Source organism: Nycticebus coucang, chromosome 15 (genome assembly GCF_027406575.1).
Source record: "Nycticebus coucang isolate mNycCou1 chromosome 15, mNycCou1.pri, whole genome shotgun sequence".
NCBI classification, from domain to species: domain Eukaryota; kingdom Metazoa; phylum Chordata; class Mammalia; order Primates; family Lorisidae; genus Nycticebus; species Nycticebus coucang.
The window spans coordinates 67,914,957-67,927,942 of NC_069794.1; the positions used below are offsets into that span (position 1 = coordinate 67,914,957).

Here is a 12,986-nt window from a genome sequence, read left to right on the forward strand (position 1 = left end):
AAAATTGAAAATGAGGTAAGCAACTTATGAAGAGTTAATAATTGAGAGTTCATGTCAGTTAAAGACACAAAGCCTCAGATTCTAGAAGAGCAAAGTGTCCCCAGAAGGATACACAGAAAGTATATCTATACCCAGGTATGACACAGTGAAACTATCAAACACCAGGCAACAAGGAAAAGTCTTTTAAAACAGCTAGAGAGAAAAGACAGATCCCCTGTGAAGGAATGACACGTTGACAATAAGTTTCTCAACAGCTGGTGGAAGTCAGGATGTAGTGGGATATCAGTGGCTTTACTCATAATTTGGAACCAGGCTCAGGGCCTCATGCCTATAATCCTAGCACTCTGGAAGGCTGAGGCAGGTAGATTGCTTGAGCTTAGGAGTTCTAGACTAGCCTGAGCAACAGTGAGTGAGAGAGACTCTGTCTCTAAAAATAGACAGGTGTTGTGGCGGGCACCTGTAGTCTCAGCTACTCAGGAGGCTTGAGGCAAGAGGATCTCTTGAGCCCAGGAGTTTGAGGTTGCTGTGAGCTATGATGCCACAGCACTCTACCTAAAGGGACAAAGTGAGACACTGTCTCCCCCCGCCAAAGCACAATTTGGATGCTAATTTTATAGGATATTCTTGTACACTTTATATATTCTGTTTTTTAAAATGGGTGTGGCAGGCAGAATAATGACTGCCCTGAAGATGTCCATGTCCTAATTCCTGGAACCAGTGACTATTTCCTTACATGGCAAAAGGGATTTTCTGGACACAATTCAATTACAGATGGCAAGGAGATTATCTGGATTGCCTGATACACTCACGAGGGTTGTTATAAGGGAAAAAGTGAGATAGGAGAGTCGAAAAAGGAGCCATGATGACAGAAACACAGATTGGAGTGGCCATTGCTGGCTATGAAGAGTGCAAAGGGCTGTGGGGCAGGGGCACAGGTGCCTCGAGAAGCTGGAAGAGATGAGGGCCGGACTCTGTCCTAGAGCTTGAAGAAGGACCGCAGCCCTGCTGCCACTTTTGGTGTTAGCATCAATGAGGCTTCTGACCAGAGCTGTATAAATTTGTGTTCTCTAAGCCACTGAATTTGTGGTACTTTGCTATGGCAGTAATAGGAAATTTATTCATTGGCTTTATTGAGTGATATCTTACATATCATATAATGGGCTCACGTAAAGTGAACAATTCCAGGATTTTAGCATATTTAGAGTTATATAACTAAACATTTTTGAAAGATGGATCTGGCATATACCATAAAATGGGAAATAAATGACCTTTGTATCACATGGTCTCTTCCCTGGTGATGGAGGTAACGGCAGAGGGTTTGCCTGCAGGGAGGTTTGCTGGGCGTCGCTGATACTGACCATGGGACTCTCAGACCTGTGAACTTTGGCATTTCCCTTCTGTCTTTGTAGGGGAACCTTTTCCTGTGACCCTTTTTACTGCATTTCCCTCACTGGTGTTTTGGGTATCTAATTACTGGCACTTACCTTGAGCCAGCTCTTCCTTGATTTTAGCGATCCAACTGTTGAATCTTAAGTGTCTAATTGGCTAGGACGCAATGCTCTATGCAGTTAATATACACTTTCTGGTGAACTGGCTCAGATGCATACTTTATTTTGTGTATCTCTCACTACTTTATAAGCTATTACTTTAAGGCAGTGAGGGTTGGGGGTCACCACAACATGAGAAACTGTATTAAAGGGTCACGGCAGTAGGAAGATTGAGAACCACTGCTTTAAGAAATTAGTTTTATATAAAACTTACAAAACACCTGCTCATTGGGATGGTGGTTGGGGACATTGAGTACTCAACACTGAGCTGTCCTATGGGTGGCTGAGTAGAGGCATCTTTGTGGTCGATGTGCTTGTCTTCCAAAAGAAGAGCTTTTTCTGGCCCTATTTTAAGCTAGATTTTTTTTTTTAGTTGATATATTGTATATCTTCTAAATTACTTATTTGAGAAAAATCCCATATACTCTCCCTCCTCCTTTAAAATAAAATGTAAGGCCAGGTCTTGTGTACAATGATGCCTCTAGTTGCTTTTTTAGCCTTTCTGCCTGAGGGAGGGCGCATTATCTATTCCTTAAAACTACTTTTTATTAAAGATACTTTAAAAATCATTTTGTATTTCAGTATGTTTGTATTTTTTTGCCTTCACCTGTTGGACACAAGCAGCCTCAGGGAGGATCACTCTAAGAACAGGACAGAATTAGGCAAAGCAAGGCTGGTTCAGAAATTTGCAACCCGCTGCTCTCTTGGCTGAAATGAGTGACTGCTGCTTCATTGCCCACAACAGCTTTGTTTGGTCTGGTGCCCCCCACCCCTGGTATGGATAAGATGTATTGACTTCTCCAACCTTTGATTCCTCATATAATGTGATAAAGTGGACTCCATTTCCCCAGTGCTCCTCTAAATCTCCTGGCACCTGCTCCAGAGATGCACCACGGCACCCCCGGTGTTCCGTGTGGGTCTCCCTTGCTTCTGCTGACCTGATTGGTTCTGCTGCAGGTGGTAGCTTTTGGCTAAAGGGCATCAGTAACTCACAGATAAAAACTGTGATATGAAATGATGTTAAAAGCCCGTCCTGATGATCAGAAACCTCCTTTCAGCCCTTCCACCCCTAGGGACTGACCCAAGGATGAGAGTGAAGAACCATTGCTTTCCATTCCCCACACTCAGGGTTATTTCATTCTTTTAAGTATTTTTAATGGAAATTAAAAATAATTGTGGTAAAATGTATATAACAAAACTCACTGTCTTGACCATTTTTAAATACAGTTAGGTGCATTTACACTGTCAAATGATGGTGGTGGCAGTGCATCTCCAGGGCTGCTCCATTTTCCCAAACTGAAGCTCTGTACCCATTAAAAACACGAATTCCCCATTGGCTCAATGCCCCCAGCCCCTGGTAACTACAACCTTGTTTGTTTCTGTGTCTGATTTTGACCACTGTATGTATCTCTTACAGGTAGAATCGTATAGTATTTGATCTTTTGTGTCTCGTTTATTCCACATAGCATACATGAAAGATTCATCTGTGTTGTATGTGTCAGAATTTCCTTCCTCTTTAAGGCTGAGTAATATTCCGTTGTGAATATATTTATGATATTTTGTTTTTCTATTCATCTGACATTAGATGCTTAGGTTGCTTCTCCCTGTTGGCTATTGTGAATAAATAACACTACTATGAACTTGAACATGCAAAAATCTCTTTGAGACTCTGCTTTAAGTTATTTTAGGTAAATACTCAGAAGTGGGATTGCCAGATCATATTATAATTCTGTTTTTAGTTTTTTGAGGAGCTTCCACACTGTTTTATATAGTGGTTACACCATTTTAGTCTCACCAGTTCTCCTTCCTACCAACTGCTTGATGAGTGTGAGGTGTGACTTCTCATTGTGGCTTTGATTTGCATTTTGCTGGTGATTAGTGTTGTTGAGATTTGTTTGCTTTTAAATTTGTTTTTGAATACTCACAGTGATCATTCCCACTTCTTTCTAGAAAGGAATTGACCTTGCTGGGACAGACAGGCTCTCTGAAAGGCTCCTTGAGTGTGGAAGAGCAGCTGGCGCTGATCAGTGGATGTTCCAATATCCAGGAAGCAGTAGAGGGCGCCCTGCACATTCAGGTGAGTTATGAACATGCCAGGGTAGGTGTGGGTAGTTTGTGCCGTCAAGGTCAGAATTTTGTTTTCTGTGGTAGGAAATGTCCTCTTACCTCCAACCCCCTTTACAGGTTCTCTTCAAACTGCGGCGACAATGATACATTTTAGTGGTGTTAAGCTCTTGAGCAAAAATAGATTACCTGACTGCTCACACTATCTTATCTTATTAAATGAAAGATTTTATTTTTGTTCTCTTGTATAATTGATTAAAAGCTTAAATCACCTAAAATAAAGCCTTTCATTTGCATTTAGACTTTCTAACATCTTCATTTTTGAAAAGAAGACCCTGTGGACGTTGTTTCCACAGTGGAAGGAGCCTAGAAAGAGGATATGGCATGTCCAGGCGAGACTGGGAGGCAGCCCCGGGCTGTGACCTTAGCGTGGTGCCCTCTGGGATCTCCTGTACCCAAACACAGGCCCTGCCCCTGCCCCTGCCCCGTTTAAAAGTCCTGAAGTATAATCTCGTCTTTTGAATGGTTACATTTACTGCCATTAGGATTAAGTAAATTTACCGAAAACTAAGAGCCATTATTTCCCAGATATTCCTCCTCATTATATTGTGTTCTGAGATTTGTACAACTCATATTACTGTGAAGATATGAGGTCAGGTGAGTAAGTTCGTGAACTCATCCTGGAAAAGTGCTATATACCTCATTGCTGAGTATCACTTTGGTCACCTTCAAAGTACTCTGCTTGGCCATCTGGTGACCATAGTGAGCACTTTTTCTAGGATAAGTTTGTGAACTTAATTGTCAAATCTCATATGATGACAGTTTTGACAACTGTTTCAGAAAAAAAGTTTTAAAATTGTTTTGAAAGGTAGACTGGGCACTGGCATCAGTACATATTTTCCCAGGAGGAGTACCTCAAAGGTGACCACAGCGATACTCAGGGATGAGGTGTGCAGCACTTTTTCTAGGCTGAGTTCTCAAACTTAATTGTCTGACCCTGTGCTCCACCTGAGAATTTGGGAGCTGAGAACACAGGAGATCCAGGTTCTAGGTCTTTGCGGCTCTAACATTTCTCTAGGTTGTTTAACAAATGGGTGGAACCTGTGGCTCAGTGAGTAGGGCGCCGGCCCTATATACCAAGGTGGCGGGTTCAAACCCAGCCCCGGCTGAACTGCAACCAAAAAATAGCCAGGTATTGTGGCGGGTGCCTGTAGGTCCCAGCTGCTCTAGAGGCTGAGGCAAGAGAATCGTGGAAGCCCAATAGCTGGAGGTTGCTGTGAGTCCTATGACATCATGGCACTCTACTAAAGGCAGTAAAGTGAGACTCTGTCTCTACAAAAAAAAAAAAAAAACACGCAGGGAACAGAAGGAGAAGATGATTTTCAGTTCCTCATCTCTTTCTAGTAAATTCACCTCTAGCCCTTGATATGGTGAAGTTTGTATGAAATCGAAGGGTATCTTAAAGGAACCAGAAGGGTTCTTTTAACAACGTCTGACTGATGCTCGCTCCAACCCTTGCTGAAGCTGTAGGAGCTCTGAGAGGACCCGCCTCTGATAAGCACTGGAGATTTCCAGCCTGGTCTCAGTGGAGAAGCCTCTTCGTGTGGGTTAGTTGGTCAGGTTATACAATATGATCTGAAGTGTGAATATGTGATGTCACAAATGCTTGTATGGAAGCTCTGGGCTGGTCTCTCCAGCTCCCATCTGTGTCTTCATTAGAGTCACTTTTTGTCTCTAAGTGGGGTTCCCCAGAGCACATGATCTGTGCTTCCTTGGGGATATTTGCTGTGTAGAGCTCTATGAATCCAACTGTGATATTGCAATGCACAGGAAATTTTGTCCTATCCCCAATTACTAATTCTTAAACATTTAGGTGTTTTCCTCCCTGTAATAATATACTATGGTTCTATCACGTTGACAATTTGCTTTATTGCTTTTTTTTTTTTTAAGTGAGCTTACTAAAGCTTATTTACAAATTTTCTAGCAATAGAAATTATAAAGTTATGCCCTAGGAACAATGAATGTATCTATGTTAGATTTCTTTTATCTCCTTGTCTTATATTTAAACAGTTTATCAGATGATTTTCATAAACATCTAACACTAGCATGAGAGAATTAGTTCAGACTAATGTGTCTTCCTCAAACAGAATATTGTTTTTCAAAAACTGGAGAACTCTCCATACTGCGACCATTGTTATGAGTGTAAGGTGAGTCCTTTTTTAAGGGACAATTTTTGTAGGGTATATGCTAACTTACAAGGCATTTTAAAGTGCTTAGCACAATACTTTGCACACAGAAAATGCTCAGTAAATGGTAATTAAAAGATGGCCACTTATAATAATTTTGGTAATAAATAATATGGAGCAGTATATGTTCTCTGCATAGTAGGTGCCACTGAAAACTGCTTTTTAAGGTCCGCCTTCATCTTGCAGATTAAATGACAGTATTTACATGGCGTGACATGGTGAGCAGCTTCTATTATGCAAAACGGCAATGAACCAGGCAGTGTGGGAAAAGGATAGAGAAGGATGATGTAAGGACTCAGTTTAATTCCTCTGAGATTATGTTCTTCAGAAATTGTTTGTACCTCCAGTAGCACAGAGAAATGGGTGAAGGGAACAGTTCTGACCAGGAGGGCTGGGGAAGGTTTAACAAAGGCAGGATTTGGCCAGGATTGGCCTTTGACAAGTGGATTTGGGTGAAGTGGATGGTGGTAGAAGTAGGGATGGTATCTCAGAAAGAGATGAGCAGAGGATGAGAGGTCCCTGTGAGAAGGGTGGAGACAGCCGGATAGGTGGGTGAGGCCCGTCCGAGAGGTGGGAAAAGGCTGGTGCATGATGCTAGGAATGCCAGCCTGAAGAGTTGCTTAGATGAAAGGAAATGTATAAGGTGCTTAGAGGGGTCCAGGATGCATGAAACACTAAGTGTTTCTTTAAAGAAATGGAGTTTGGATTTCAATCTGTTTCCTGATTAGAATCCTCTAAGGGAGGTGTTTAGTAGGAGAGTGAAACGAATCAGAAGGAAAGCTGGGTAAGGAAAAAAATATCAAGATTTCATTTTTGTCAGTTGTCTGATTTTCTTGGGCATGTTTTTACACATTTATATGATGAGCAAATTTTATTCTCCAAATTTTATAGCTAATGCATTCTAGTGTCTCATCGTACAGCAAACTAGTAAATAAAGCCACCAAACATGGTACCTCATGCTGTACTGTGACTGTTAATGATATTAGTGAATGTAAAAAATATATCTTAAAGAATTAAACATTTCTATATTGTAAAAAAGTTTAGGAGAATCCTGCCTTGAGCTAGTCTAAAACCTTAATATTTCTGTATATTTGTATTTCTTTCCATGTATCTTTTTTTCCTCTTTCTAATACGCTTCAGATTATATTGTAAATAGAATTTTGCAACATGGTTTTTATTTCAAAGTCATAATATTTCTTGCTGTATGATTTGTTCAGGACTATATCACAACAAATTTAATTTTGTGACTTAAACAGTAGTGATAGTCATCATTTGATGTTGTGACACCTGAAAGAACCTTCTAAGAGTGCCCTTAAAGCTGAAGTCCCCAGAGCGTCTGTCAGGCAACTGATGCTGACCTGGCCCAACCCACACCTTCCAGAGCCTGTGGCTTCTTACTGGCTGCGACATTGCTGCTCTTCTCAGCTTATATGGCTCCTTTTTCTCATGTACACAGGGAAAATTCTTTTTTTTTTTTTTTTTTTTTATTCTTGGGGATTCATTGAGGGTACAATAAGCCAGGTCACACTGATTGCATTTGTTAGGTAAAGTCCCTCTTGCAATCATGTCTTGCCCCCAGAAGGTGTGGCACACACCAAGGCCCCACCCCTCTCCCTCCTTCCCTCTCTCTGCTTTTCCTCCCCCCCCCCGACCTTAATTGTCATTAATTGTCCTCATATCAAAATTGAGTACATAGGATTCATGCTTCTCCATTCTTGTGATGCTTTACTAAGAATAATGTCTTCCACTTCCATCCAGGTTAATATGAAGGATGTAAAGTCTCCATTTTTTTTTAGTAGCTGAATAGTAAGTCATACATCATGATCAAGTAGGCTTCATCCCAGGGATGCAAGGCTGGTTTAACATACGCAAGTCCATAAACGTTATCCACCATATTAACAGAGACAGAAATAAAGATCTTATGATCCTCTCAGTAGATGCAGAAAAAGCATTTGATAAAATCCAGCATCCTTTTCTAATTAGAACACTGAAGAGTATAGGCATAGGTGGCACATTTCTAAAACTGATTGAAGCTATCTATGACAAACCCACAGCCAATATTTTACTGAATGGAGTAAAACTGAAATCTTTTCCTCTTAAAACTGGAACCAGACAAGGTTGTCCTCTGTCACCTTTACTATTCAACATAGTGCTGAAAGTTCTAGCCAATACAATTAGGCAAGACAAGGAAATAAAGGGAATCCAAATGGGAGCAGAGGAGGTCAAACTGTCCCTCTTTGCTGATGACATGATCTTATACTTAGAGAATCCCAAAGACTCAACCACAAGACTCCTAGAAGTCATCAAAAAAAATGTTTTTGATGTTTCAGGATATAAAATCAATGTCCACAAGTCAGTAGCCTTTGTATACGCCAATAACAGTGAAGATGAGAAGCTAATTAAAGACACAACTCCCTTCACCATAGTTTCAATGAAAATGAAATACCTAGGAATATACCTAACGAAGGAGGTGAAGGACCTCTATAAAGAAAATTATGAAATCCTCAGAAAGGAAATAGCAGAGGATTTTAACAAATGGAAGAACATACCATGCTCATGGATGGGAAGAATCAACCTTGTTAAAATGTCTATACTTCCCAAAGCAATCTACCTATTCAATGCCATTCCTATCAAAATACCAACATCGTACTTTTAAGATTTGGAAAAAATGATTCTGCGTTTTGTATGGAACCAGAAAACCCATATAGCTAAGGCAGTTCTTAGTAATAAAAATAAAGCTGGGGGCATCAGCATACCAGATTTTAGTCTGTACTACAAAGCCATAGTGGTCAAGACAGCATGGTGCTGGCACACAGGGAAAATTCTTATTATCTAAAAACTAATCTAGGCTACTTGGAGGCGATTTTCTTTTTATTGACCAGGCACAGTGACTCACACCTGTAATCCTAGCACTCTGGGAGGCTGATGTGGGTAGATTGAGCTCAGGAGTATGAGAGCAGCCTAAGCAACAGTGACACCCTGTCTTTACTACAAGTGGAAAAATTAGCTGAGTATTTTGGTGAGCGCCTGTGGTCCCAGCTACTTGGGAGGTCGATAAGCCTAAGAGTTTGAGGTTGCTGTGAGCTATGTCACCACAGGACTCTACCCAGGGAGACAGAGTGAGACTGTCTGAAAAAAAAAAAAAAATTGATATATCATAATTGTGTATATTTTGGGGATCTGTGTGTGTGTGTGTGTGTTTTTGAGACAAAGTTTTACTCTGTCACCCTTGGTAGAGTACTGTGGTGTCACAGCTCACAGCAACCTCAAACTCTTGGGCCTAAGTGATTCTCCTGCCTCAGCCTCCTGAGTAACTGGGACTACAGGCGCCTGCCAAAACGCCCAGCTATTTTTAGAGATGAGGTCTCTATCCAGCTTAGGCGGGTCTCAAACCTGTGAGGTATAAAAAGAAAATTATTGTTACTTTAGGGAATTGTTCAAAAGCAGGATGCTAAGCTTATGGGTACGTCCCCCTCCCATACCCCACAGGCTGCTGCCACAGTTCAACTACAACAATCCCATAGGATCTTCTGAGCCCCAGATGGCCAGAGCACTAGCAGTGTGAGTATGATTATCTCCCAGGCTTGTCTTCTACCCAAACCCCACAGGGTGGGAACATGGGTCAGAAAGTTTCCTAACACTCTAATGAAATGTGGGAGTGTGCAAGAAGGAAACCTGAATTTCTGGAACTTTGTACAATTTTGAAATCAAATCTTGCTTGGCAAGAAAATCTGCTTTGATGGAAAAATAAGTTTATTCTGAAAAACCTGTCTCAAGCTGTGACTCTGAAAGAGCATTAAGGCCCATTAGCCGCCACATGGAGGCGTCATGCCATCTAATCTCTGGAATTCAAGACTGGAGAGTGCGGGGGCTGGTAGGAAGGAGCCAGGGGACTGGATTATAGAATTATGAAGTTTAATTGGGGTTTCCTTACACAAAATCAGGACAGCAGCTGAAATCTAGAAGTAAAGTTGATATTGTCCATGTAGACCCCCAACCAGTAGCACAAAAATAATTTTATGGTTGGGGGTCACCACAACATGAGGAACTGTATTAAAGGGTTGTGGCACTAGGAAGCTTGAGAACCACTGATGTAGATGATCAGAGTTTGCATCTACGCTTTACCTTTAAAATTTAGCAAGTGCTAGTTACTGTGCTGAGGAGTTTCAGATGCATCAGTGGTTATAGGGAGGAGCAGCACAGGTTTTTGAAACTTACATATATTTCCTTCAAGGGTAGGTGCTTTTGTTGGACTTTAGTCTTGGTTCACTGAGACCCAGAATAATCATTCTTTTGGTAGGAGTGAGGTGGGGGCTGTTAGTTAGCAAGGGCACCTGGGGCGGCCAGCCCTGAGGACTTGCAGGAGTGTGCACAGAAACTGGAATTTTCACTTTTTATGTTACATGTACTTTTTAAAAAACAACATGAAGTCAGGTTTACGGTGGAATAGTTCATGTACAGTAACATTCCTGTTACATGAGAAACCAGCGTCAGGCAGGCTGTAGAGTGTGCCCGTCACCCCCAGAACCCCCTTTGTAGTTAATCTCCTCTCCCTCCCCAGGCCTGATGTGTTTGTCCTGAGGGTTTTGCCTTTTCCAGAACGTTATGTAAAATGGAATCATAAGTTGTGCAGCCTTTAGAATTTGGCATCTTTCACAGGGTAAAGTGAATTTGATGTTTATACATGTTGTGTTTATCAGCAATTTGCTTGTTGTGTTCTGTTCCTAGGTGCATTGGATTCCCCGTCTAGGTGCACGCCCACCTGTGTGCTCACAGGGACATTTGCAAGCTTGTGGCTTTGGTATTTTCACTTGTAAAGTGTGAAAAGCTTTGTCCTTCTGTTCTTGCTTCTTACTATTCAAATAGTGAGTGTGCTTACAGAACTGGGCATGGGGTCTTATTTCTACGTACCTGTAATTTTATATATTTATTTATTTATTTTGTGGTGTGTATAACTTCAAAGATATAATACAAGCAAGGAATGAAAACTGTCATGAGATACACTTAAGAGATAGGCAAGTTTTTCTCATAATCTGTAATTATGTATTTAGCTTCTTCCTATGACCCTGAGATTCATCCAAACATCTGAAGATCCCAGTAAAGCCCCAGAAGGGGACAGCATCTTTACTGCAGTCAGTCAGGCTGCAGGCAAGGGCCGAAAGTGGCTGGCCTTGTGGGGCCCCAGTGTCTGTGAGGGAGTGGCAGGCATTGACGTGGGTTGTACCCACAGGCCCTGTGGTGATGGAGATGAAGACTGGCCTGCCTCCCAAATGTCCTGGGACTTGCAAGAGCATTAGGAGAATAATCAACAGTGATAGGTGCTCTTTGGCTGTACCTTGTGGGGTTGTGTATGAAGTGAAAAGTGCTGGAGCAGAATGTCAGAAAGCAAAAGGACCCAAAGTCAGCATCAGTCTGAATTTCTACTTTAGTTTTCTTTTTTTGCTATTTTTTTAGACTAAAAAATAAAAATAAAAAACCTCTTGCTCTGTTGCCCAGGCTACAGGCTGGAGCATCATCATAGCTCACTGCAAACTCAAACTCCTGGGCTCCAGCAATTCTCCAGCTTCAGCCTCATGGATAGGCAGGACTCCAGGCACATACCACCACACTTCCAATTCTTATAAAGAATGGGGTCTGCCCATGTTGCCCAGGCTGGTTTAAACTTCTGGCCTCCAGCTGTCTTTCTGCCTCAGTCTCCCAAAGTGCTAGGATTATAAGCAGGAGCCATCCTTTCCAGCTTACTTTACCTTTCAATTTGGGTACTGACCTACAGGTCCTGGGTAATTTTTTTAAAGAGTTAGATGTATCTTGTTGGCCAGTGTCACTAAGATTGGGATTTGGCTGTGTTGCAGTTTGAGGGCATCAGGGTGTGGTTGCAGGTGCTTTGTGTGGTGAGAAGCAGATGGTGAGGTCACACACAGCATAGGAAGACATGGTTCTCCATGACAGATGTGGTGACTAGTGATGGGCACTACCAGGACTGGATCCTGGGGCCGTCTCAAATTAACATTCTCAACACTTTGTCCCCAAGATGGGGCCAGCCCAGTGTTCCTTCCATAGTGCTTTAGGACAAAATCATCCCTCAAATATTAATAATATATATTAAGAGTTTGGGTGCTGGGAAGGGGAAGCCATACCTAATTCAGTTACTCCATACTATATATATACAAAGTCTCACTTTCTTGCCCCCGGTAGAGTGCCGTAGCGTTATAGCTCACAGCAACCTCAAACTCTTAGGCTTAAGCAATTCTCTTGCCTCTGCCTCCCAAGTAGCTGGGACTACATGCACCCACCACAGCACCCGGCTACTTTTCGGTGCAGTTACCATTGTTGTTTAGCTGGCCCTGGCTGGGTTCAAATTCGCCAGCTTGGGTGTATGTGGCTGGTGCCCTACCTGCTGAACTACTGGTGCTGCCCTATTTGTTACATTTTTATATATTTGCTTCCAATCTTTCTTCACATATTTTTATAGTTATAGTTGTAGTGTGTCTTTATAGATACAGTATCATTCTGCTTCTTTTAGTCATCTAACATCTTTCTGTTAGTCTACAGTTCTTCAGTGGCTGCACAAGGGTATGCTGGTGGGGGGCGGGGTCTCCGCTAGGTCCAGTAATCATATAGTGATCTTCATGCCACTTCTAGTCTCTCCCCTTACAAGTTAAACTGGTTGATCATCCCTGTATATCATTCTTTCATTTTTTCAAGGGCAAGTTTATTAAAAATGGAGTGACTCAATGTAAGCTCCTTTCCAGTTCTTGAAAAGAGCCCTGTGAATTGTCCTTAGCCTTCAGGAGCAACCCGTTAGTGCGGTTTGATCTTAAGCCTGCCAGTGTTGGGTCTGTTGCTCTTTAGTTAACTGTTGACCCAATACTTTAATAATCAACACTGTTCGAAACATTGTCCCAATTCATAACAACCAACCTGTCATTGACATTCTTATTTTGGTTTCTAAAATAGCTGTAAGACTGAGTGAGTAACCCTAAATTTCCTCTGAACTTAAAAAGTGAAAGCTGGGCGGCGCCTGTGGCTCAGTGAGTAGGGCGCCGGCCCCATATGCTGAGGGTGGCGGGTTCAAACCCAGCCCCGGCCAAACAGCAAGAACAAAAAAAAAAAAAAAAAAAAATAGCCA

The 12,986-nt window shown here is 41.9% G+C and overlaps 1 protein-coding gene across 1 annotated transcript in view; it reads left to right on the top strand.

The window, feature by feature from the left end:
• Positions 1 to 12,986, top strand: part of CRYL1 (crystallin lambda 1) — a 124,627-nt gene that overhangs the window by 40,055 nt on the left and 71,586 nt on the right. The window contains exon 3 of the mRNA XM_053563630.1: positions 3,498 to 3,624. Within this exon, the coding sequence (XP_053419605.1) occupies positions 3,498 to 3,624 (127 nt within the window). The remainder of the gene's footprint in view (positions 1 to 3,497; positions 3,625 to 12,986) is intronic.